The following is a 26,069-nucleotide window of genomic DNA, read 5'->3' on the forward strand; positions in this document are numbered from 1 at the left end:
TTTGAGAATGAAGGACATAAACAAAAACAAAAAAAAACCCTATAAATTTGTCATCTTATGTGATAAAGTGGCAAGGTATGGTGGATTTAGGTATAGTGGGAAGTTTGGGATTTGGCACCAAGAGACATAATTAAGTTAAATACTACCTATGTTATTAGAGATAACTTCATGTTTGTAGGGCTCAGCCACATAAAATGGAAGGAGATGAGCAGTCCAGTTATTCTCTAAGATCCCATACAGCCCTAAATCCCTTAATACCATGGAATCTTATATCTTTGGATATTGGTGAGCAAGGATTATCCATATGCCAACTTTAAATTAGCTGGACAAAGGGATATCCCTTCTCAACCACAGTTCTGAATGCTGGATATCAGTCTATAGTCTCCTCTTTGGCCCAGTCAAAGAATGGAATTGTGGAAAGAGCACCAACATTCTTTATAGCTTATGAAAGCTTATAATTTCCAAAGTAGTTTCCTCACAACAACCCTGTAATATAGTCAATAAAAAAATGTTCCATTCCCATTTTACAAATCAAGAAACTGAGATACAAAGAAGGTAAGTGACTTTCCCTAACAAGTGAAATAGCTGAACATTGAGTCTTTACCCTCCTACCCCCAATCCAGTGTTCTTTCAACCTCACTATGCTACCTCTTATCTACAGCTATAAATCTAGATCTTTCCACCCTACCATGCTTGCCATTTTGATTGACTGAGTCTGATTATTAGTCACAAAGAGCATAGATGGCCATAAACAAATCAAAAAAACTTTGAATCTAATTGAGCCACATACAAGGGAGATGAAGATTTGCCAACGACTATGGCTAAATGCAAATCCCTGGGAGAAAAAGGAAAAGCTTGATTTTTTCTTAACATGTAAATATTAGGGAAGTAGACACTAGAGGGTGCTGCTTGTCCACTAATCTAGAAGAGAGGATGCTACTAAAGATAGGAAAATCCTGATTTTTAACAGCTCAGATATAATTGTTGTGCCCCTACCAGAAGAGGTGGGGTGGGTCAGGGTAAGATGTGAATGGGAGGGGGATAACACTGCTGAGACTCATAAAGGAGTTGGTCAGATGCTAATTTTGTTTGAATAAGAGTCTGACCCTGGGACAAGTTGTAGCCCTGGGTTTTAGACTGCTATAGAGACAATTCAGGACAATGATTTAAGCAAAGGATCAAAACCCTCCAAGGATCTCAAAGAGATCACAATATGGCTTTCCCAAGTGGGCCAGAAACATCCTGTACTCAGGAACAAATGTTCCTAGTACCGTACTGACCTGGCCCCAACTATCCATTTACCAGAAACAAAGATGATATTGTTTGGACTAGAAAGACTTTCTTCTAACATAGGAGTTAGAAGGGACCTTAGAACACAGAATATTAGACTAGAAACATTAGTATCTAGAATACATCGGTAGGGCTTAAATGGAACCTCAGCACATAGACTTCTGGACCAAATAGGTCCCTTAGAACGTAAAACCTTAAGAGTTGGAATCTTAGAACAAAGAATGTGGAAGCTGGAAGGAATCTAAGAATATATATTGCTAGGCTGGGAAATCATCTTCAGATAAATGTTAGAGCTGGGAGAAGACTTAAAAGACATTCAAGTTCAATGCAAAATCCATGAAAAGAAGAACTGAGAATTCTGGTCACAATTACGGAATGAATCTCCCCTTGAATTTAGAGTGAAATGGGCACACTGCCACTTTCTGGCAAGGCAGTCTCTGCTATGTGTCTGCTATGAAGCATAAAGCAAATCGGGTTGGAGGGGTGAATTTCTTTTAGCCTCCATTCCAGCAAATCTGGGACTCCCCAAGTCCTTTCAGGGGATATGAGGTCAGAATTATTTTCATTCTAATACTAAGATGATTTAATTTCTAATGTGGTACAAAATTTCTTCCTAGCTATATAATCATGGGAAAACACTAAATCCTATTTGCCTCAGTTTCTTCATCTGTAAAATGAAATAAAGAAGGAAATGGAAAACCACCCTAGTATCTTTGCCAAGAAAACCCTAAACTGGGTCACAAAGAGTTGGACAAGACTGATACAATTAAACAATACATAATTTATCATATGGCATATAATATGGTAGCTATAACCCTCATAAGCTCTTTTGGGGGGAAATTTTTAAGAGTCTGAAGGGTCACTTTGATTTCTTGGTTAGTGGTCACCAAGGTGAGGTGCACGCAACCCATGATACACCAAAACATTGATTCATTGGGGTACCTGGAGAAAAATATTAAATCTAGTTTTGTTTTTTATTCTGAAAAGTTAGTCAATTAAAAACATTACTAAAATTTAACATGTAGTTTCACCTTGATGTGCTAATTCAATTTGTAAATCAGTCAATTTTTCATACGTTGTGTGAGAGTGGGAATTCTATGACACAGTGGGACTGATAGAAACAGGCACCCTTCTTTGATCATTTACTTTCAGTATTCTATAACACAAAGTGTGCAATGAAATGGGTTTGGAGGAGCTGTTATGTAGTTTGGAATAAATTACTCTTCATAAAATAAGCAAGTGATTTGAACTAATTCATGGATTGAATTATCACTGCCTCTCTAATATCTCTAATATCTCTAATATCACTGCCACAAACAAACAACAAGGAATTATTGAGCTAACATGTCTACTCCTGGGATAAGATCTTTGGAAGACACATGATGAGGTAAAACAATGGGGAGCCAATCAGATCTGATGAGAAGTCAGTTCAAAAGATTCAAAATTATCAAAAAGATTATTTTAAAATTTGGATTTATATTGACTGAAGTTAATGAGGAAACTTGTCCTAAGAACAGAATATGCCTTGAAAAAATATGTACACTAATATAAAGCCCTTCCTTGAGTATACTTTCCCTTCTGGGTTGTGATTTGTTCTCTCTGGATTTTGACACCATTCCTCCCCTGGATATATTCTTTTTCTCCTTCTCTTCTTCTCCCCACCCTTTCCAGCTTCCTTTTATGTGACAGTTTTCCTGTATTAGAAAGTAACTGGCTTGAGAGCAGGGACTGTCTTTCTTTTGCCATCTAATTATAACTTCAGTGCTTAGCCACTGTCTGCACATAGTAATGGTTGGTTGATGTTTTTCTGCTTCATCATAGAATTTTCTGACCTGTTTAAAAATCTGTGAAATAATTTGATATTGACAATTGCCAATTGACCAAAGGTAAAAACACGACACCTTGAAATGACTTTGTAAGAAGAATTGATGAATACCAGGGAAGGTGGAAATTTCCTAGGCAAACATCAACAACAAACTTTGCATGGTAGATGGAATTGAAAAATGAGGGTCATGGATTAGTAAGTACAGTCATTGATGTTCTACTTCCCTTTGGATCTTTTCAAATTATCTTTTTTAGGGATGACCACTATTAAAGTCAAGGATTTGAAATGATTATATTATAATTTGTTAACTCAGGATAGTCAACAACAATGAATTCTATTCAATCACATTGATTTTACTCAAAATATTAATAATCATCACATTGTTTTAAATCAAAATAATAATAATTAATTATGATAATTTCAGTGAGAAAATATTTTTGCCACTAATATGTAAAAATGTTTTAATAATATTATTTATTTCATCTTCTAATCATCTAAACATTTCTTTTCCTTTAAACATTTCTATTCCTGCATAATTTTATAATGTATGCTATAAATTAATATAGTATTTCATATACTGAAGACCCTGGCCCAAAATTTTTTTTGCTGGTGGGGTGAGAACAAAAAGTTTGGAAATCACTCTTGTCGAAGATAATGGGGTATGGATGTGGTTGCCCTACATTGGTTTCTCATGAGTCTGAACTATTTAAAAGTCCAAATTCCAATTAACTTCCATTCACTTACTCTAGGCTGGTCTTTAAATCCCCAAATAGTATAGTGGCTACATATTTAATCACTTAAATCAGGATTTCATTTTCAGTTCAACTCAAAGATAGTTCACATTTGTCTGTGGATCAATTTGACCTCAGGCAGTAATTTCCAATAACTTTTGGAAATGATTTTTTTTCCTTCAGATTTCAGACAATGACTGAAAATAATGAAGACACAGCTTATATTAGATCCATAGGTCACTCCACCATCTTAAAACAAAATGGCAGCCAGTAAGATTTTTCACAGAAGACTAATTGTATTTTTTAATGAATTTCAGTGTCAAATTTCCTTAATATAATTTTTTCAATAAACTTTTACAATTATATCCTTTATATCCCTAATGGAGATATTATCATTCCCATTTAAGAGATGATGAAACTGAGAAAAATTAAGTGACTTACCTTAGATAAAATAAAGGGTAAGAGACAGAGCCAGGACTAGTCCACAAGTCTCTAGACTCCAGGGGTCTACCGCCCCATAGTTTCCAAGGAAAGTTAATAAATGTGGTGGTGCCATAGGGAGCTCTCCAGCTGAAGGAAATTTGAATGAATATGGAGGATGGAAAGCTTGTGAGGCCTTTCCTTGTGTGCAACTATTTGAACCTACTATCAACTTCAACCCCTCATCTATTATTGAGGATGGACTTTTGAAACCTATAAGCATTTTTTGATTCCTGAGTTTTCAAATTTAATTTGAGTTTCTCATTTTGATCCTCCTTCCACCTCTGAGGCCAGCTCTCACTTTTATCTGATGAGCTATCAGCTAATTAGATATTGGGTTTAGGGATATTAAATCCTGGACCTCCACCTGGTGGCCAGACCTATCTGTTCAAGCAGAAGTAAACCCAATAAGCAATATAGACCCCTCTTCATCTTTGTCATTTTTCCAACCTCCTAGGCCCTTTTCAAGGATCAAATTGTTTAAAATACTATGTAGCCCCCCTAAAAAAAGGTTCCTCAAATATGATTGGTCCTGACAGATTTCAACCCATGCCAGATCATCTCATCTGTAGTCAACAAATGTGAAAAACTCACTGTCATAGGTGAAGTGGCAGTGCTCTCTGTTCAGCTATCACAATTCAAGTTAAGGGCAAGTCCAAAAGCTCCTTATTTAGTGTAGGGTAGAATAATCCCTCTACTATATATTCTAATGACCCAGTTTTGTTGTCAAACACTTGATTAACTGAGGAAGGAGTGGGCTCGGGTCCTTGGCCCACTCCCAAGAGGTCTATACCTAACAAACACCTCTGCTTCCTTCTGTTCCTTCTCAGCTGGTCCCTCAACTTCCCCAAATCCTTCCCTCTTAGATCAGCTCTAGTAAAACAAAAAGAACCTAGAGGGGATATTAATCACAAAAAACTATTGCAGTTCATCTATATTGCATGTACTAGTTTCCAGCTCCTTTCCCAATTCTCTAATAAACATAAGTATGGACCTGGTAACATGACCAGAGCTTGGTAATATGGGTTGGTAATATGACCAGAGCTTACCTGTGTGATGCAAGCACCCGTGAAAGCCACAATGACAGCTACCACATTGACCGTTAACTGGAATTGCAGGAACTTGGAGATGCTGTCATAAACATTGCGGCCCCACATTACTGCCTTGACAATGCTACTGAAGTTGTCATCTGTCAGAATGATGTCTGAAGCTTCCTTGGCAACGTCAGTACCAGCGATTCCCTGAGAGAGAGAACAAGTTATATCAGAGACAGATGGTCAAGGACATTCAGGGAAGCAAGAAGGGACCTCTATGCTATGAAAATGTGAGAACTGATGCTGGATGCAGATATCTCCCACACAGGCAAGGACACACATCCACAGAGGCATTAGAAGGTCCCTCATGAATGTGCCCACAGGATCTCAGAGGTAGACAGGTACCTACCTCATGTTTACACAAGAGTTATCTCCATGACATATTCAACAAGTGGTCATGAAACCTCTAATAAGGGAGAACTTGCTGCTTCCTTAGGTAGCCATCTTACTTCTAGAGAGCAATCATTATTAGGAATTTATTTTCCTGACTGTAAACATTAAATCTGATATTTTACAACTTCCATCCATCTCTCCTTTTCCACCTATGGGACTAAGAAGAAAAGCTTATTCCTTCATCTTCCCTGAAGTTTGAAAACAAACATCATGTCTCCCATAAGTCTTTTTTTCCAGTCTCTATATTGGTTCCTTCAACCAATCCTTATGCTGCATCAACATGAGGCCCTTCACTATCCAGGTCACCTTCCTCTGGACTCTCTCCAGCTGATCAACATCAACATCCATTCAAAATGTGACACCTAGGGCTGAACATGAGCTGTGAGAAATGGTCTGACCAGAACAGAGTACAGCAAAACTGGTCCTGGATGGTGTGCCTCTCTCTCTTAATTTGGCCTAAGGGCTCTTTTTGCTATTAAGATTACACTGCTGCAGTCCAGCAAACAATGTTTTGTAAAAGGTAAACCACATCTTTTGCATATGGGCCTGCTCAGCACCCTCTGTATGCATCTGCACATGTGTGTATGCACACACACACACACACACACACACACCTCACTGCATCACACAACTCCTACATATAAATACATAAATGAATCTCTCTCTCTCTCTCTCACACACACACACACATGCCCAGATACCTATACACCATCCTGCAACACTCATATCCCCTCATCTATATCTATATCTATATCATCTATATCTATATCTATATCTATCTACATCTAATCTATATCTATATAATCTATCTCTATCTCTAATCTATATCTATATCTATAATCTATATCTATATCTACATCTATAATCTATATCTACATCTACATGTACATGTACATCTATATCTGTATCTGTATCTATAACTATATTGATATCTATAGATATATATATATATATATAAATATATCCTACTGTAGAAGATATACAACTACCAACAAGATGGACTCATTGACTCCTAGTACACATATGTATAGTTTCCTTCAGAAGTACTCTCAGTCATCTCTTCTATACATACACCCTTACATTCCCAATTTTTCCTCCACATAAAAGCACACAACTGTTCCCATGGCATATACCCCATTTGAGAAACACTTAACCATAGAGAAATTATAGTTCTTATCCATAGAGAAACGCATAACCACTTTTATATCTATAACATTTTTTCTGCCATATATACTTATCTGTTCAATACACGTGGAAAATCGCTACCCATGCACTGTCTCTCAAAGCGCACACACACACACACACACACACACACACACACACACACACACATCATATGATTTCCTATACGGAAACTATAGCAAAAACCACCCAACACATCTCAAGCTCATTTTTATTAGTATAAACCAACATTATGAGCAAAGGCATTTCAAAATTTGGAGCTGTTCTCCTCTCCTTCATTGATGACCTTCAACATAAAACTTTTGAACTTGCAAATAATCCAAAGTCTGAATGACAAATATAGGATTTGATCAAGTAAATAGTGGGAAGCCCCCTGAAGAAGGTATGTCTCTATGTTAGGACATTGTGGGGGGTGGGGACCATGGGCAACCATCAAGCCTAGATATAGCAAATTTTGAGCCCATTCCTGTCTTTGGAAGGAGGCTCTCCTCAGTTTCTATGGAGCCCAAGCATATCTGAGTGAAAAACAGAAGACAGACATACCTTAACTCCACATCCTCTGAGAAAGCTTCCACAAGTCAATGGAACAAATAGTATCACTAACCTATGAATTTCCTTTGACAGTTTTCCCTTCCAAAGGCAACAAACTCATGGGCCTGGAATAATCTAAATAGATAAATATATTTGTCAGTTGTGTTTGTTCTTCACATCACCGTACTTTTATCCTATCTGCATGTTGTCTTCCAAAGGGGAAAGGTCTCCATCTGCCTAGTTCATCGAGTGGCATCCTACGTTTAATGAATGGGTACGTGGATACTTCATCAGTGCAGTCCCATGATGAAAGGTAACTTGCTTCCATTTAAGGCTCTTTCACTATTGATTGTGAGAAAAGTACTGCATACGAGCATGCTCAGCATTGTGGGAAGACTAGACACTCCCATTTTTGGATGCTAAACACTCCAAATACAGGGACTGTGCCTTATCTAAATCTTTCTTATTCTCTCTCTCCCAGTGCCTAGCATACATGGGAGACTCCCAATAAATGTTTGCTCATTCAATTAATTATAGGAGAATAATACCGAAACAATAACTAAAACAATAAATTCCTCCACACCAAGTTCTACCCAATCTATGAAAACTTTTCTTTCATTCTTCTCTCATACTCACTCTTTTGTTTCATTCAAGCTTAATAATTGCAACCCTTTATCCTACACCAGCATACTAAGGAAATTCGTTGTCACCTCCTCACTCAGAATGCCTTTCCCTCTCTTCCCTGCCTATCCAAAGGTTATTCCATCCTTCAAGACATAATTCAAATTCTAACCTTTCCATGAAGTTTCCTTTAAGTACTCCAAGTTCCCTGAATGATTGCTGGTCAGGAGTCCTCTTCTTTTTATCTATCTATCCATCCATCCATCTATCCATCTATCTATCTATCTATCTATCTATCTATCTATCTATCTATCTATCTGATATGGACTACATCACTGCATAGCTGACTATATTTTTCCTTGCAGAGTTTTAATTGCTATAAATTTATTAATCTTGTTTTGAGGTCAAGGATTATATCAGATAATTCTGTACTTATGCCCAGGTTTGGTCTAAAGAATCACAGAAAGTGATTCATAAAATTCTACTGGTTGGGAAAAAACTCTGGTTTCCCAAGGTTGACTAAATGTAATCTGGATCTTTCAACAGATAAATGAGATGGGTGCACTCTGGAGGACAACTCATGTCTGTACCATAGCAAAGCCAACATCTGCCTTCTTCAGGGCTGGCCCATCGTTAGTCCCATCCCCAGTTACAGCCACGACCTGTCTCTGCTCCGTGTGGGTACTGTCGATGATGCCTGTTGGTATGAAAAAGACCTGGAGTGAGCAAGGAACATGAGGCAAACCATGTCTGCCACATCCCTTCAAGGGTCTTACTTAAAACAATCAAGAAGAGAAATGACCCCATTTTGTCCAAGGTCACACAGAGATAGCAACATCCCCATCTTTACAACACATCACCCTTGCATGGAAGGCAGGTCTCATAGAGAATGAACTAGGAGTGTGAACACTCTTACTCCAGTCCTAGCCACCAACTAGTTAGGTATCCTTGGGTAAGTCATTTGCCACCACCCCCCATTCAATTCCTTCATTACATAAATTGCATTAGATATATTAAAATGAGAACACTGGATCAGATGAACTCAAAAGTCCCTTCCAGCTCTGACATCCTATTGGTCTCTTTAAAGAATGATGAGTTCAGATTGAATGAGTCTGAAAATGATTTTGAAAAGAGATCTATATATAGTGTGGTTCTTTGGAAATAGGAACAAAACAGTTTCTAAATTTGCTTATTCTCTTGTGCTTTATTTAATTACACCTCTTTTTATGGATTTATTTTAAGGAAAACCAACCATGATGTACAAAGATTCAGTCACAATATGACAAGGCAAGGGGGACAGTAAAGAACCAGAAATTGTAACCACAGGAAAGAAAACAAGAAAGACACCAATGCCTAGTGGAAAGAATATCTGATTGGGAATTAGAGAACCTGGGTTCAAATCCTGAATCCTGATTCTGCTACTGCTTCTGTTCTTTGAGTTATAAAGTATAAGCTTAAATCCTGCCTCTGGTACTTATTAACAAGAAGGGACTCCCTTAGCCTCAGTTTTCTCATCTGCAAAATGAGGTGGTTGGACCAAGTGAAGGTTCCTTCTGGCTCTCATGCCATGATCCTAAGACATGCATCAGAGCCTCTCCATGTTTCAGTGAATAGTACAACTCTATAGTCTGTGGTCTATGAATGTTTTTCAGCTCTGGACATATGATACCTGGATATATATATATATATATATGTGTATATATATATATATACATATATATATATGTACATATATGTATATATATCTTCCCCTCTCCCCCAATGGACTATTAGCTTCTTGAAGGCAATAACTATTTCATTTTTATCATTATTTCCTGAGGACACAATCAAGATAATAGATGCTTAATAAATGCTTATTAATGAATTGACTAAGTTGAATCAATTATTAATGGAGTTTGGAAAAAGATATGGGATCCTAATCTACAGGGCTCTTTACTGACCAGGATGGAAACACAACTGAAGTCAATGATAGAATAGAGGAGTCTGGTTTAATAACAATTGTCTCAGAGATCAACCAGGTTCAAATCAGAGACTGACCCATAAATTATCAGGGACTTACTGAGACCCTCTGCCCTGTGACTCATTAAGCAACTTAGTTCTCATTTCAACTTGGACTCTCAAGACAGTCACCCATGTTACCAATTTTAAAATATTATTCTCTTTTAGGGGGGCATCAATAAGTTTTCCAATTGAGCCCCCTTCTTGAGGACACAACCACTATGATCTGCAAGCCACAGATGGGACAAAGCCATTGCAAGGCCTCTCCCAAGCTCTGCAATCAGGCAGACTCATCTTAAGGTGGATACCAACTTGTATTTGTAAAGTACTTCCCTCCATCATTATCCTCTGGGCTCTCAAAGGCTATGCTACTGTTAGGAACTTGGGTTCCTTGGAAAGTCTACACCAAGCTGGAATTATTTGTAGTCCAAAGACCAGCCTGGCTAAATTTAGAGAATTTAATCTTCAGGACAGTGGACATGCCTTCTTTTTGTTTGTTTTCCTATAAAAACTTTTCTTTTAGTTTTTGCAAGGCAATGGGGTTAAATGGCTTGCCCAAGGCCACACAGCTAGGTAATTATTAAGTGTCTGAGGCCAGATTTGAACTAAGGTACTCCTGACTCCAGGGCTGGTGCTCTATCCACTGCACCACCTAGCCACCCCTTCCTATAAAAACTAATGAAGATACTGATCATTCACTATCTGCAACAAGAAATGGAGGCCTTACATCTGGAAGAAGTCACAGATTGTTAAAGCCTAGGGAAGGTATAGAATGTTCTGCATTTTACAAAGGACTTTTATGTCTATTATCATCTGCCTACCATTGTGCCCTCCAGATTCCAGTCTTTGCCATCTGCTTTGTTGTTGCATTCTAAGGACAACTGAATTTTGCTATCTGCCCTGCAGCTGACCTTCCTCTATGTGTGGTCTTCCTCTGTTAGATATGAGCTCCTTGAAAGGAGGGGAAGGATCACTCTTCTATCTGTATCCCAAGTGCTTATCACAGTGATTGACTGCTTAATAATTTTTCATTCATAGTGACTTAGTTGGGATAGGTTGAGTGCATAATCTTAAATTATAGATAAAGAACCTGAGGCTTATATTTGGAAGAGGCTTCATAGGTCATCTATACTAAGTTAATGACTTGGTCAAAGTCATATAAATTGTCAACAGCAAGGTCTGGAATTGACGCTGAGAGTCCAAATCCATTATATCTGGATGCCTTTCAAAAAAATTCACAATAAAACGTCACAACCCACACAATAAAAAAAATGCAGGGACTCCCATCAGTTTGAAGGGAAGCTCAGGTTCCCAACAAGAAAAGAGAGAGCAGATGAGTCAGAAGGTATATCTCCCATCTCCTTCTCCAAGGGATGTCCTTTCTCCTTTTGTGCTGAGATCAAAGTCTCCACCAGTGAGACCTTGAATTTCATCCTTTGGAATACAAACAATATAGCTTTCATGCAGCAGCACTACTGGGGTTCACAGACCCTTTCTGCTAATAAGTTATGCTTCAGATACATGTAGTACTAATAGACTGAAAGACGATCAAAAGGAAACCTGCTGAGTGATCAAATGTGAAGATCTAGTGATATTTATACCAAGGCCTTTCAAGAGTATCCTGTCCACATTACAAACATGGAAATCCAATCCTTTCCAATGAGGCCTCTATTCATAGAATCACAAAACTGGAAGACCTATTCCAACTTCTATCATTTTCCATAGGAAAAAACTGAGGCTCAGAAAGGGTCAGTGACTTACCTAGTGAAGAAATGGAACTAGAAGTAGCCTAATGCAAAGGACAGATTGGAACACCAGGAGTCAAGTCTGCCTCCAACAATAGCCATTTGTGTGAACAAAGGATCAGAGATCTAAAGCAGAAAGGAATCTCCAAGAGTCATCTAGACAGAGGTGTCAAATATGCCTAAGGCCTGAGCCAGATTAAGATGTAATTGGGAAATAGTTAAGAAAACAAATACAAATTTAATAAAATATTATTGTGAAGTCATTTTTCAGTCATTTCTGACTCTTTATGACCCCATTTGGAGTCTTCCTAGCAAAGATATTGGAGTGGTTTGTTATCTTCTTCTCCAGTTCATTTTACAGATGAGGAAACTGATGTAAACAAGGTTAAGAGGTTTATCAGGGTCACAAAGCTGAGGCTAGATTTGAACTTAAAATGAGTCTTTGTGACTCCAGACCCAGTTTTTTATGTACTTTACCAAAATCCTTATCCCAAGTTTCCCTAAGTTAAATACTCTTAATATAACATGATGCTGCTTACAGGAGCTTTATATGGCTTTTCAGCCCTTCAACAGATAAAATTCAAGGAAAAAAAAGTTTTTTTTAATTCCCCTTGTTCTTTTTAGTAGTTTTGAAACACACAGGATTTGAGTCAGTTATGTATAAAATTCCTTCTTTTTGTGGGACATTTATAAAATTATCTATTCAAATATAGAAAGGATAATAGTCCAGTCTCTTCGTTTTACTAAAGGGGTATTGAGGTCCAGGTAGGTAAGGTGACTTTTTCAAGATCACATAGGCACTAAGTAGTAGAATAGAAATTTGAATCCAGGTCCCCTGACACCAAAATTGTACCCCAGTTTCTTCTGTTTTAGTGCTACTCTGTTCTTTGTACTTTTCAAACAACTTTCATAGACAATATCTCATTCAGTCTTTATAATACCTGAAAAAGGAAGATAATATTTCCACCCATTTTATATTTGATACCCTGAGAAGCAAAATAACTTGCAAGGTCACATAGGCTATAAAAAGTTAGGCTAGGGTTCTGAGGAAATTCCAAGATCAAATTAGATTGACTCAATCAGTAAACTCCACTGCATGTTTTTCTCTGCCACAATAGAGCATGTGAGCATTCCAAAAGATATTCATTCATTTAGCTATATAACTGGGGAGAAGAGAAAGAAAATGAAGGGCTTAACTCCTCTGTTCCTGGATATAAAGTACCCAAAGGGATACTCTCAGTATCCCAGAAAGTGAAAGATGGGAAGAATTTTAGAAATCATCTTGCTCCAACTTCTTCATTTAGTAGTTAAGGAAAATGTTGCCCTCGGAGGGGCTCTAACTTGCTCTCCCTTGTACTGGTCATCAGCCTCACAGCTTGAACTAGACAACAGTAATTGTGTTGCCGTGACTACATCAGGTGGTGTCCACCATCTCTGCCTAGTCAGCATTATTGTTTTCCATTCTGTCTCAACCCATACCCAGTGCTTATTTGAATGAGTCAAGAATATAATTCCTTTCTTTTGCTTTTTTTTCCTTTTCACAAGGCAATGGGGTTAAGTGACTTACTCAAGGTCACACAGCTAAGTAATTATTAAGTGTCTGAGGATGGATTTGAACGCAGGTCCTTGTCACTACTCTGTCCACTGTGCCCTCTAGCTACCCCCAAAATAAAATTCCTTCATCATTCATTCAATAGATATCAGTTCATTGAAGTCAAGGACTTCAACTTTGTCTTAGTATTATTTATTGTGCATAGTACAGTATCTGACAAATAATAGCAATACGGTTTATTGAATGACTGGTTATCTTTAGAGAATTTCCCAAGACTATGAAAAATTATATCATTATCACTCCAATGTACGGTGACTCTCATAGGATATCCCCATTCACCTGACCCTATTCCTTGAGACTTGCAGACCCATAAGGTTCCACTGCCTCAGTCCCTCTGTAGAAATATGGTCATGGTCATGTTGTTGTCTGGCTCAAGATGGGGTCATGAGCTTCCGACACTCCCTAGGATTTAGCAGCCATATCCAATGCCTTACCTTTGACCAGAGTGTGTTTATCCGTGGGGGAAGAACGAGCAAGGACCCGCAGTTTGGGCCAGATCTTGTCTATTCGTTCCTGCTCTATCTGGAAAAGGGAAGAGAGACTTGTTAGCAGAGTGAAGACTCACAAGTCAATGCCCTATGAGAAGTGGGAAAAGGAACTGGGCATGTTTAGTCTGAAGAAAAGAAGGCTCAGGAGAAACTGAATGTCTGTATTTAAGCATTTGAAAGACTGATGAGTGGAAGAGAGATGAGATTTGCTCTTTGTGTCCTCCAATGGTGAGAACCAAGTGTGATGGGTAAACTTTTAAAAAGGCTGATTAAAGCTTTACATCAGGAAACAACTGCCATTATTAGAGTTCTCTGGAAGTTCTCTGAAATGGAGCATATCAGACCAGTGGTAAATCCCCCCCAGAGGTCTTTAAGCAGAGACTGGGCAATCACTTGGCAGGCATATTATAGTGGGGATCCCTTTTAGGTATGCTAACCAACTGAGGAGACCCCTTTCCACTCTCAGGTTCTGTGATTCTGGGATGGGATTCTTGAGGCCCCTGGAAGAGGGTAATAGCTAATCTCAGTCCTGACACCAGGGGAGCTGGTATGGGAGAATGAAACATGTGGTTAGCCCATAGTCAGTGTGGATTAGCCGTGCCCAGCCTGCCAGGGTAGAGATATACAATGATTCTGGCTGTGTGGTGATGGCTTGATAAGCTTCTGCTTCACAGAGCTTTAGAACTAGTAGGAGCCTTAGAGCTCATGGGAAACAGAGACTTTAGAACTATCTAATCCAACCCTCTAATTGTACAGTTGGAGAAACTAGAATCAGGGAAGGCAGATGACATTCTCACAGTCACATAGGTATTAAGTATCAAAGGTGAGTCCTGAATCTATGTCCTCAGGCTTCAGGGACATGGTCCTGTCCATTATGCCACAACCATCCATTTTAAACATACAGAAACTAAGGCATAAAAAATATTTCCCAGGGTTGGGTTAAAACCCACTGCAAAGTCAACTGAATGCAATTTGACTAAGAGTAATGTCCATCTCCTCAGTTAGCCTAGGCTGAGTTACCTCTCCCTTCTCATTCCTGATTCGCCGATTGAACTCCTTCCCCTCAATACAGAGGAAGTCTTCCCCAGGGTGGATAATGCCACACTTGATGGCAATTGCCCGGGCAGTGTTGATATTGTCCCCCGTGACCATGCGAACGGTGATTCCTGCTCGTTGGCACTTCCTTATGGCTTCTGGGACCTGCAGAACATTGGAGCCAAGACAAAGTCGTGAAAACTATACACACTTGAACAAAAAATAGTTGTTGAACTGAACCCCAAGGAGGGAGCTCCAGGTAGATATGCCTTCATATTTTGAGTTATTCTTAGGATCAGGATGGAGGGAAGAAAGTAGCAGGGATGGTAATTCCTTTCTTGCTGAAGAATAACTTTCTTTATGATCGAAAGTAGGGGTCAAGGAATTCCTAAATGTTAAAGTCCTATTAAAGTGTGGCCCATTTGCTAAAGAACAGATTATCATAGATTTTAAACCTGGAAAGGATTCTTGGAGGTCATTGAGTCCAATGTCCTCCATTTTGCAGATGAGGAAACTGAAAAATAAAGAAATTGATTTGTCTTGGTCACAAAACTAGTAAGTGTCCTTCCGTCTCCCAGTGGAGTATCTCATCCCCTATTGCACATTACCTATTAGATTCAGAGTTTGATTTTAGAGCTGAAAGAAATTTAGGAATTATCTAATCCGGGCTCTTCATTTTAAATAGAAGGAAACCAAGGCCCATAGAAGGGAACTGGTAGATCTGGTCAGTGACAAGGTAAGGACTTTGACTTTCAGTAGTCTGTAGGCTAGTGGCTGCCATCACTCCACTCTATTGATAGGATTTGTTCATCATGAACCATCCTCAAAGTCAACATCCTGTTGCTTTGCCCTTGTGAAAGTTTGTAATTGATGCTCATTCACATGCACAAAACTACACATTTGTTTCTGATAACCAATGTAGTCATTCTCCCACTGCCAGCATGTCATAAGGTGAATCATCTAGAACCTTGGTGCCCCACAATGGGAAGATTGCTAACCTCAGGGTCAAGTACTTGGATATCCTTTAAGACACAACAGCTATCAGAGAACAATATAGCCTATGAAGGTTTTCTTTTCTTAAAAATAGAAACAGATGTGTTAGATGGAGGAGGGGATAAATGTCACAAAATCTCTGAAATAGGAGCTAGAATATGAAAAAAATGAACCAGCAGCATGGAAACTTTGAAAACAAGTTGATTTTCTACTGACATGCAGCAATGCCTTCTCCACTGGAGTCATTTTCAACTCTGCCATCTCCTCATCCCCACAGCCAGATACTTGTTAGTTGGTTCTCCCTACCATCCATATCCCATCCTGTCAACTCCCATTGCTTCCATCTTCTTTCACCCAACCTACGTTAATAGCTTCCTTATTCATCTTTCTGATACTAGTATCTCCTCTTTTTAATCCATGCTGTACAATAATACTGATCAACTCACTCCTCTGCTCAAAGACCAATGGGAACTATTCTTTGTATGTAATGCTTTACACATTCCAAATGCTTAAATGCTTCATTCATTCATTCTTTTATGCATGGTTTACCAAATAAAGGATATATTTTGGTCCTGGAATTCAAAGTTGGAAACTATCCACCTCCATTCTATAGTTTCAGAAATATCTCTCATATATCCCTTTCACATTTATGACAAACAATCAAACTGAACTACCCTCCAACTTCCAGTCTCATCCTGCTTTATATTATTTTCATGCCTTTACCTGTCTATGATCTCTTTCCTCCCTAACCTGGAACATAGACTTTCCCTCCCCTATCTCCATATGTTGAAGTCTCTAAGCCCCTCCAAGTTTAAGAAAGAAATATTCTTTTTTTTAAAAAAAATTATTTCTTTAAGGCAATAGGGTTATGTGACTTGCCCAAGGTCACACAGCTAGGCAATTACTAAGTGTCTGAGGTTGAATTTGAACTCAGGTCCTCATGATTCCAGGGCCAGTGCTCTTTCCACTGCACTACCTGGCTGCCCCCAGGGAGAGGTTTTTTGTTTTAGGTTTTTGCAAGGTAAATGGGGTTAAGTGGCTTGCCCAAGGCCACGCAGCTAGGTAATTATTGAGTGTCTGAGGCCGGATTTGAACTCAAGTACTACTGACTCCAGGGCCAGTGCTCTATCCACTGTGCCACCTACCTGCCCCCTGAGAGAGCTATTTTTAATGAAATCAGTGTTATGCCACCTATAAGCAGAAGCATCTGGCAAACCTTTTCCATTCAAAATTCACAGTCCCAGGGTTGGTAAGTGTTTGGATCTGGTGTCAGAGTTTGTGTGTAAAAATCATAGTTCTGATGACTAATTATCTATGTATTTGTTGACAAGTTTCACATAACCTCCTTTGGGTCTGTTTCCTGAAAAATGGAAGAATGAATGTCTGAGATCCCTTCTATTCCTAAATCCTATAATCCAGATTTCCAGTTAGGTCTGAAGTATTTGGCATGAGATACTCCTAAGTGGTGAAAAGAACCCTAATATTACATGTTTGTGATAGGAGCAAAAGTGGCATAAGAGAAGAGACATTCTTTATTGCTACTTGGGAAAATACACAAATGTTCCAAATCTCTTTAAGACTCTTCCATTACATGTCCTCATGTCTTTCTCTCTGATCTCTTCTAATGATGGATTATTTCAATTTCGTATGATGATGCCTGTTCATCAACCTCAACAAAATTCTTTGAAAATATGGGGCAAAATAAATGGGAAACATATACTTTTCTCATCTAAGGCCCTACAAAGGGATGCAAACATAAAATTTTAGAAGAAGAATGGTCAAGAGGAACCTAAAAAAAAACCTGGGGACATAGAGTTTCCAGCAAGAATAAAGAGTCAAATTTATTCTACTAACCAACATGGACTCATGCTTTGCTTAGATTGTTGTCTGAAGTAAAAACATGATTCATCAATGAATCAGCCAGAAAACTGAGCTGCTAAAGACAAAACTACACACTTGATCTTCTCCTTGCCTATTGGCTTTGCCCTGCTCCTCATTTGTGACTGATGACAAGGTCCAAACAATTATTGACAAAGGAGAGTAGGTAAGAGGGCATATAAGTAAATATTCCATATTGGAGAAATGAACACATTCAGAATCATGTAATTTCAGTACTGGAAAGATCCTTGAGAGATTATCTAAATTGATGTCTAATTTTGGAAAAGCAACTTAGTTTAGAGCCCCCACAGAATCCTCCCTTGTAACAAATAAGTCCTTTAGAGCAAATCAAATCAATACACTGGTCATGTATAAGGATATATGGATGGCTCTTCCATTTCATCAAGAGACAAGAGTTAAGTGTCATCATTAGTCAGTCCTCTGAGGTGAGGATTGACTGATTGATTAGAGTTATTACATCTTTCATGATTGTTTTCCTTGTTGTTACTGTATAAATTACTGTCCTGGATCTGTTTATTTTACTCAGTGTGAATTTTGTTTTCTTCTCTTTCAAATTAATTTGCTTCCTTGGGTCTCTGGTAGTCAAGATTGGCATGATATTGGGGGAATATGAATGAGAGAAGATGCATCGATTGGTCTCCTTATATTCAACAAAATTCAATGTATGCTATCATTTTCCATCATAAAAAGGTTTAATGCATTTCCCTTAGTTGCTCTTTAATGTTCAGGTTTATTCATAAGAGGCAAGTTGTTGTAGAAGAAAAAACAGAGTAAGGAAGGAATGAAACTGATTTCTAGGGCCCATTATGAGCTATCAGGGTAGCACTACATAAAAATGCTTAAAGAGAAGAAAACTAAAGCCTACCAAGGAGAAATGAATTGCTGAGTTCATATAGCTAATAAATGGTACAGTAAAGGATGAACCCAGATTTTCAATTCTGAGTCTTGTGCTCTTTCCAATGCATCCATTCTGCTGGTGGTGATAAGGGAGCATCAGAGCCATTCTAGGGAGATAATAGACTTGAATCTGGAAAGGATTTTAGAAGTCATGTACTTTACCCACAGAGGCAATGATGGATAGAGTCTGATCTTGGAGTAAAAAAACCTTGAGTTTGAATCCTGATGTGAGACTCAGAGCAAATCCCTTAACCTCTATCTACCTCAATTTCCTCAACTGTAAAATCTGGATAATAATTGCCCCTACCTCCAAGGATCATTGTGAAGACCAAATGTGATAATGATTGTAAAGCAATTAACAAAGTCCCTGGCACAGAATAGGCCCTATACATCTATTGCTTCCCATCTCCTTTCTTTTCATTTTAGAGATGAATAAACTAAGGTCCAGAGACATAGAGTGATTTGCCCTCAGGAGTGCTGGCAAAAGTATTCTCCCCCAACAATTTTTATCCATAATGTCATAAGAGGAAAAGAATTCCAAATGAAGTCTGAAGGATGAGGTAGTCCTATCTCTTGGGCATAGTGGGAGGCTGCACAGTAGCAAGAGAATAGGGGAAAACTGGATTTGAGTCTTGACTCTACTGCTTAAAACTTGTGCAACCTTGGACAACTCATTTAGCTTTTACATGATTCAGTTGTCTCATTTTTAAATGAGAGGATTAGATCTAATAGCCCCAGGGCTTTACTAGGACTAGTTCTATGATCCTATGAAGGGGTGAATGTCATTGGGAAAATGATGAGTGGATGGTTTGTATATGGGTCTTCATGACATCAGAGCTGATAGGGAGATTGGTGATCACCTTATCTAAAGATTATTACGGGGGGGGGGTTATCAACTTGATTTTTCAAAACATTATGATCATTACATTTCAGGATAACTAATTTCCTTTGTAATCTTATTTCATTTTTTTTTACATTTAAAAATATTATTTCAAGAAGGATTCTATAGCTTTTCCCAGATGAAGAAGGAGTCCTTGATGGAAAAAAAAGGTTAAAATCCCCTGAATCCAATGCATTTTAGAGGTTAAGAAAGAGAAATGGAAGTTATGGAGCACTGTCTGAATGCCATTGGGACAGTGATAATGCTTGAAAGCAATGAAGACCACCTTGGATGCATAGTGACCACATGACCAGGTACCTATCCCCTAAGGCAAGTTGCAAAGATTTTCATGGGTAAAGAGAATGCACTCACATGGGAGTTCCTAATGAAACCAATGGTCCAGACCCTATGGTCATTTTTCTTACAGAGGGGGAAATTGAAGTCTAGCAAAGCAAAATGATTTGCCCAAGGCAATAAGTGAAAAAATAGGCAGGACTCAAACCCAGGTCTTCTGAATCCTGATCTCTACCATGCTATGTCATTAGTTAATGAAGTAGAGAACCCCTCTATTTTTTTTGCAGCAGCAGCCAATCTCCTTCTACTTTTACCCAAGCAGTTAGGATAGTGTGTTATATCTGGAGTCAGAAAGACCTGAGTTCAAGTCTGCTATCAAATATTTATCAGTTGTATAATTTTAGACAAGTTACTTTACTTCTCTAAGTTTCCTTAATTGAAAATTGGAGATTAAAATAGCCTCTTCTTCCCAAGACAGTTGTGCTAATCAAATGAGATAATTTTTGTAAATTGTTTAGCACACAGTAGGCATTTAATAAATGCTCATTACCTTCTTTTTCCCCCATTTCACCAGCGTGAAACTAGAAGTACTCTTGGTTTGATTTTTCCCAAAGAAGACCCTAAGGACAGTATGGTAGTAAATAAGACCATCTTTCAATTTACCTTTGAGAATTCATCCATTCAATGCAAATTTACTCCTAATAATTTTTAATCCAAGAGAGCATAAATGATTTTGAATGTGGAGATGAATGAAAAACAAAAGAAGCAAGCATTTACTGCTGCCAAGATGAGGCAGGGACCACTGGGAGCTACAGTTATGCCTCCCCCTAAAAAAACCCTACAATCTAATTTTGCAGAGTAAATATGTAATTGGTTTTCTCTTTGCAAAAATCTTCCCTCTGGTTTTCAGGAGATCCCTTGAAGGCTTGAACTAAGCAGCTGAAAAGTAGGAAAAATCTTATTTTGTTGAAAGAAAGAGAAGGCAGTGCTTAACCACTGATCAGCCCTGTCAGTTAATCTTGTCAGGGATTGGAGAGGTGGGGAGCATGAGATTCTATCAGAATCTGCCTGGAGCTGCAGAAATCAGAGGTTTGCAAGTCATCTGGCTCAACAGTAATTCCTCAGGACTTCCCATAGCTCTCATTTTAGTGCTAAGGGATTGTTGGGAGAGGAGCATGGGAAAGAGTATAGAAAAGGTGATTTTGAAAAGCCTCAAATATCTTCCAAAATCCCAGTTTTTAAAAAATATGTACAAAAGCTAAATTCACAAGACAAAGACATTAAAGTTGAATTCCTGGCTAAGACTTCCAATTTTATAGATTCAAGGATAAGAAGGATTCCCCACAGATAAAAAAATCTATTTAGAACTTTTATTTTCCCACAGCTATGGAGCATAGAACAATATGATCTCAGGAGAATCTAAATTCAGAACAAACCAAAAGTCAATGGAAAGAAGCATGGTCGGTTTAAGTAAATTGGAGTATATTGCCAACAATTCCATGCTCATGAGAAGCATCAGCACATCTGTCTCAAAGAGGAAAAAGAAATGGGAAAAAGGAACAAGGCGTTTAAGCTTAGTGCAGTTGTCAAGAGTGATAGATAACAACTCAAATGTTATACTGATAGCCATGAAATATTAAGAAGCAACAGCATTTTTCCATAAAGAAATTCTCAATGGAAGCTTTCTTGAAGAATATAAGCAAGATTCATACAAGGTAAGGTAGATTTCAATCTGTTAGCAGGGGAGTAAGTAGCCACATCAATGAAATCATGGATCTATGAAAGCATCAAAGAACATAGTCTTTTGCTTCCACTGGTATATATACATATATATATATATATATATGTATATGTATATGTATATGTATATGTATATGTATATGTATATGTATATGTATATGTATATGTATGTATCTCCAAACTCCCCAAAATCCAATGGTAATCATCCAAGTCCTTCTATAAATCCTCTTGAAAGGATCTACTATCCCCTCAATTTGTCAGAGACCTTCCTTTAGATTTCTCTTGAGAGTACCAATGGAGCACTATTGATCATCCATTACCTCTCATTTTTCTAATCATAAACTTCTCTAATGATGTTTCATACCAATTTACAGGCATAAGTTATGACTGGTAATCTTCCTCTGTAAACTGAAACTCCCCAATCTTTTATATTGCTTTTATATTGGGGATTTTGGCAATTTTTCTTCTTTTAATATCATGGCATTTCTTGATATGCCAAATATAATCTAGGCCAATCGTCTTCTTCCATTTAACTCTGGTTCTCCCTGAAGAACTTTGGAGATGATGTTGGGAGATGCTGTCAAAGGACCACCCAGCATGGTGTACCTGCATCAAAGAAATCACTGTACTCTATGATTAAAACAGAATTGAAATAACTTAAAAGAAACAAGAGATGCACAAATTTAGAGAATCCAAATACTCACATGGACTATTTGTGTCTGACCTGTGATAGAGTATTCCTAGATTGTATTGATCTGATCAGTCATAGTCAGACACATTGTATCTCGAGATGCATTTTGGTCCTCTCTAAGAATGAAGGGCAACCAGCCAACTTTCCTCTCTGACGCTAGATCTATAGCAGAGAGATCTTTTTTCTGTCAAGGTCCATTCATAACATTATTTTTGGACCATACAGAATTGTCAACTTAAAAATTAGCCTGCTATAAAGTTCGTAGATGTATTGAATTTTGAGTCCTATGATATTTGCAGGCCCTGTACTGCTCATGGGCCAAGACATTCCCTGACCCTTATCTATAGCATCAATTTGAAATGTATTTGCTGATGGACTAAATCAAGGTGTGATACAGTCAGATATATGACAAAATCTGAATAAGAGACATTTTCATCTCCTTTGATTTTTCAATGTGAACAGTATCATTCTGAGATACTCAGTAGTGATATGAATGTAAATCAGGCCTGTGATTCAGAGGTATAGGGCACTGCCAGTGAGGAACCTCCTTTATCCATGTAGGTTGGCACCTTCTCTGCAACTTACAATCTTGGAAAGTTGCCTAGAGCAGAAATTTCAAACACATGGTCCATTCCACCCACAACTCTCCTGAGTGTGACCCAAACCAGATTAAAATGCAATTGGAAATATCCAACAAAATAAATTAAAATGCAATAAAACATTGATGGTGTGAGTATGTGGTTTTCTAAGTCAATATGTGGTCCACAGGGATTTTCAAGTACAATTTAGAGGTCCCTGTTTTCATTAGAGTCTGACACCAATGACCTAGAGCTTAAATGATTCACCCAAGATTATACAGCCACGGTATATCAGAGCCAAGACTCAAAACCAGGTCTTCTTGGCTCTAAGATGCCATCTCTATTCACCATACTATGTTGCTATCATGTCTAAAGGGGATCTTTTTGTTTCCTTTCATTTGATAATGAAAGATCCTATAAGTGAAAGAGAAAACTGTGATAAACATATATTTTAGTTTATACCTTACTTGAGGCATGTGAATGAGGACAGGTCAATGAACAATCTCTGAGGTTGTACCTGATATTAATTTTTTAAAACTTTTAAGCTATGGAAAATAGAGATTTGAGTCTAAGGAGAACCTTTGTTTTTGTTCTACCAAGTCAAATATTTCTTAAAAATCAATAAAGAGGGGTGGCTAGGTGGCACAGTGGATAGAGCACCATCCCTAGAGTCAGGAGTACCTGAGTTCAAATCTGGCCTCAGACACTTAATAATTGCCTAGCTGTGTGGCCTTGGGCAAGCCACTTAACCCCATTTGCCTTGCAAAAACCTAAGAAAAAAAAATAAAAAATAGGAAATGGCTGAAATTATGCATTTTCACAGAGTATTTCCTCTACAGGTATCTAATCACTATGGGGAAGAAAACTGCTGGAGGGCTAAGTGTAAATAGCAATGAAAAATGAATTCAGTTTGGCATCATCAGACTTCAGTTCAAATACTTACTACCTAAGTGGTACTTCCTAGTCAAGTCACCTATCTGAAACCTCAATTTCCATCTCTAGATAGTGAGAGGGTTGTACTAAATGCTCTCTAAGGTCCTTTCCATCAAGTATATCAATTGGCCTTTGGAAATGACACAGATGAAGAGTTATTCAAATAACCTATCTTCAAAAGAATCTTTATAAACCAAAGATAATGCTTTTCCTTTCCTGTCATAAACTAGTATCTAGAACAGATTCTATGATTTCACTTTTACTATATGACCTAACACAGAATGATTTCTAGAATGTTATGGTAACTATGTGGTGCTACAGTAGATAGATTGTTTTGACTTAAGAGTCAGGAAAACCTGGCTGCACTGGTGGTAAGACCCTGGGCAAGACACTTAACCATTGTCCCCTTCAGTTTCCTTATCTGGGAATAATAGTAAATACCTCCTGGGCTTGTTGGGAGAATGAAAGTTATTTTTGTGAAGCATTTTGCAAACTTGAAAACTCTCTATATAAAGATTGCTAGTAGTAGTAGTAGTAGTAGTAGTAGTAGTAGTAGTAGTAGTAGTAGTAGTAGTAGTACTAATACTAGTAGAAGTAGAAGTAGTAATAGTGGTAATGGTGGTGGTAATGATGGTTTTGATGGTGATGTTACTGGTGGCAGTCATGTTAGGGATGGTGGTGGTTTTGGTGGGGTAGTGGTAGTAGTAATAGAAGTAGTATTTTATAGTGATAGTAATAATAATTCTAGGGTCACTAGTATTTAGGATTTATATAATCAACTATGTAAAAGAAAATTATGTTATTCATAGTCATAATAATAATATCACCATCCTCATCACTACTCTCACCACCACCACTACTCCTACTCCTACTCCTACCACTGTCACCGTTTTCTTTTAAACACATGATTGTTAGGTTCCATATGATAAATATGGATGCAACATGAGTTTCATTAATAAAAATTTACGAATGTAAAGTTTCATTTCAATCTTTGAATCTTTGAATATGTGACTGAAAAGGTTGTCAGAGTGTAAATTTAATTTTTCCTTCTCATCCCTTGCTTCTGAAATTGTTTCTTTTCCTGAGGACTGGGAAAGAGAGGTCCACAGGGACACATCTCTCAAATTATGAAAGCCAGTGAGGAAAATAGGACTTAATCTGCAAAAATCAAACTTTCATCCACTTTCAAGATTACCCATATTGCACCAAAAGAGTTTCCAGAGTTACCTATTTCAATTCACTAATGCCCTAAATTCTGAATAACTGAAAAGAAATAAAGAATTCTGAGTCCTTAGTGCTAGGCTTCAAGATTCTAGTTAGCTGATAAAACACTATCCCACAGTGAATAAAAACAGCAAGAGAAAAGAATGGTTATATAGAAAGGAGTCAGACACAAATTACTTATCAAAAGCAGCATTAGTAGTCCAAATATGTGGAGAATGTGCACACAAAGAAATGAATAGAAAATATTCATATGAAATAAAAGAGAAATTCATTATTTTCTAAGGAATCTCACATATTTCCACATAACCCCCTTCCTACCTCCCTCTCTCTGAATTAGACTTAATGGATAATTATGATCCCTCCAAATTTTGAACCAAGTAAAATTCAATTGTCCAAGAGGCACAGGAGGACTTTGATCTGTTCTATTTTGGAAACAATCAGGTAAAAAGCACACTGGCCCGGGAGTCAGAAGACCTGGGTTCTAGTTCTGACATTGCCACCAACTTGCTAAGTATGACCTTGGGCAAGTCATTTCACCTCCTCTTGGTTTCAGTTTCCTCATCTACAAAATGAAGGGATTGGACCAGACTGATCTCAAAGGTCCCTTTCAACTCTAACATCCTATGGTTTTAATGATCCTGTGAACCAAACATTCAGTGATATAAAATTTTTTTCACCAACAAATACTTCTTCTAATTTATTTATTTTTTTAGTTCAAGCAGTTGCCATAGCTACCAGACCACTGTTTCTAAATAAGAAAATTGAGCTCTTTACGATACTAGTTTGATTCATTCTTTAGATGATAGATTGAGTTTTGCTTAGTCAAAGGACTAAGACCATGGATTAGAATGCAACTGAATCCCAGAGAGATTTTAAGGTGACTTAGAATCAGAGGTAGGAAGTATAGTGGGAAAG

The 26,069-nt window shown here is 37.8% G+C and overlaps 1 protein-coding gene across 18 annotated transcripts in view; it reads right to left on the reverse strand.

Moving 5' to 3' along the window:
• The window catches only part of ATP2B2 (ATPase plasma membrane Ca2+ transporting 2), a 681,398-nt gene that overhangs the window by 22,742 nt on the left and 632,587 nt on the right, over positions 1-26,069 (reverse strand). For all 18 annotated transcript variants that reach the window (XM_074198571.1, XM_074198568.1, XM_074198575.1 and 15 more), the window contains 4 exons: positions 15,011-15,190; positions 13,937-14,024; positions 8,738-8,844; positions 5,376-5,567 (listed from right to left, as the gene is read on the reverse strand). In XM_074198571.1, coding sequence (XP_074054672.1) covers positions 5,376-5,567; positions 8,738-8,844; positions 13,937-14,024; positions 15,011-15,190 — 567 coding nt within the window. The remainder of the gene's footprint in view (positions 1-5,375; positions 5,568-8,737; positions 8,845-13,936; positions 14,025-15,010; positions 15,191-26,069) is intronic.

Source organism: Macrotis lagotis, chromosome 8 (assembly GCF_037893015.1).
Source record: "Macrotis lagotis isolate mMagLag1 chromosome 8, bilby.v1.9.chrom.fasta, whole genome shotgun sequence".
NCBI classification, from domain to species: Eukaryota; Metazoa; Chordata; class Mammalia; order Peramelemorphia; family Peramelidae; genus Macrotis; species Macrotis lagotis.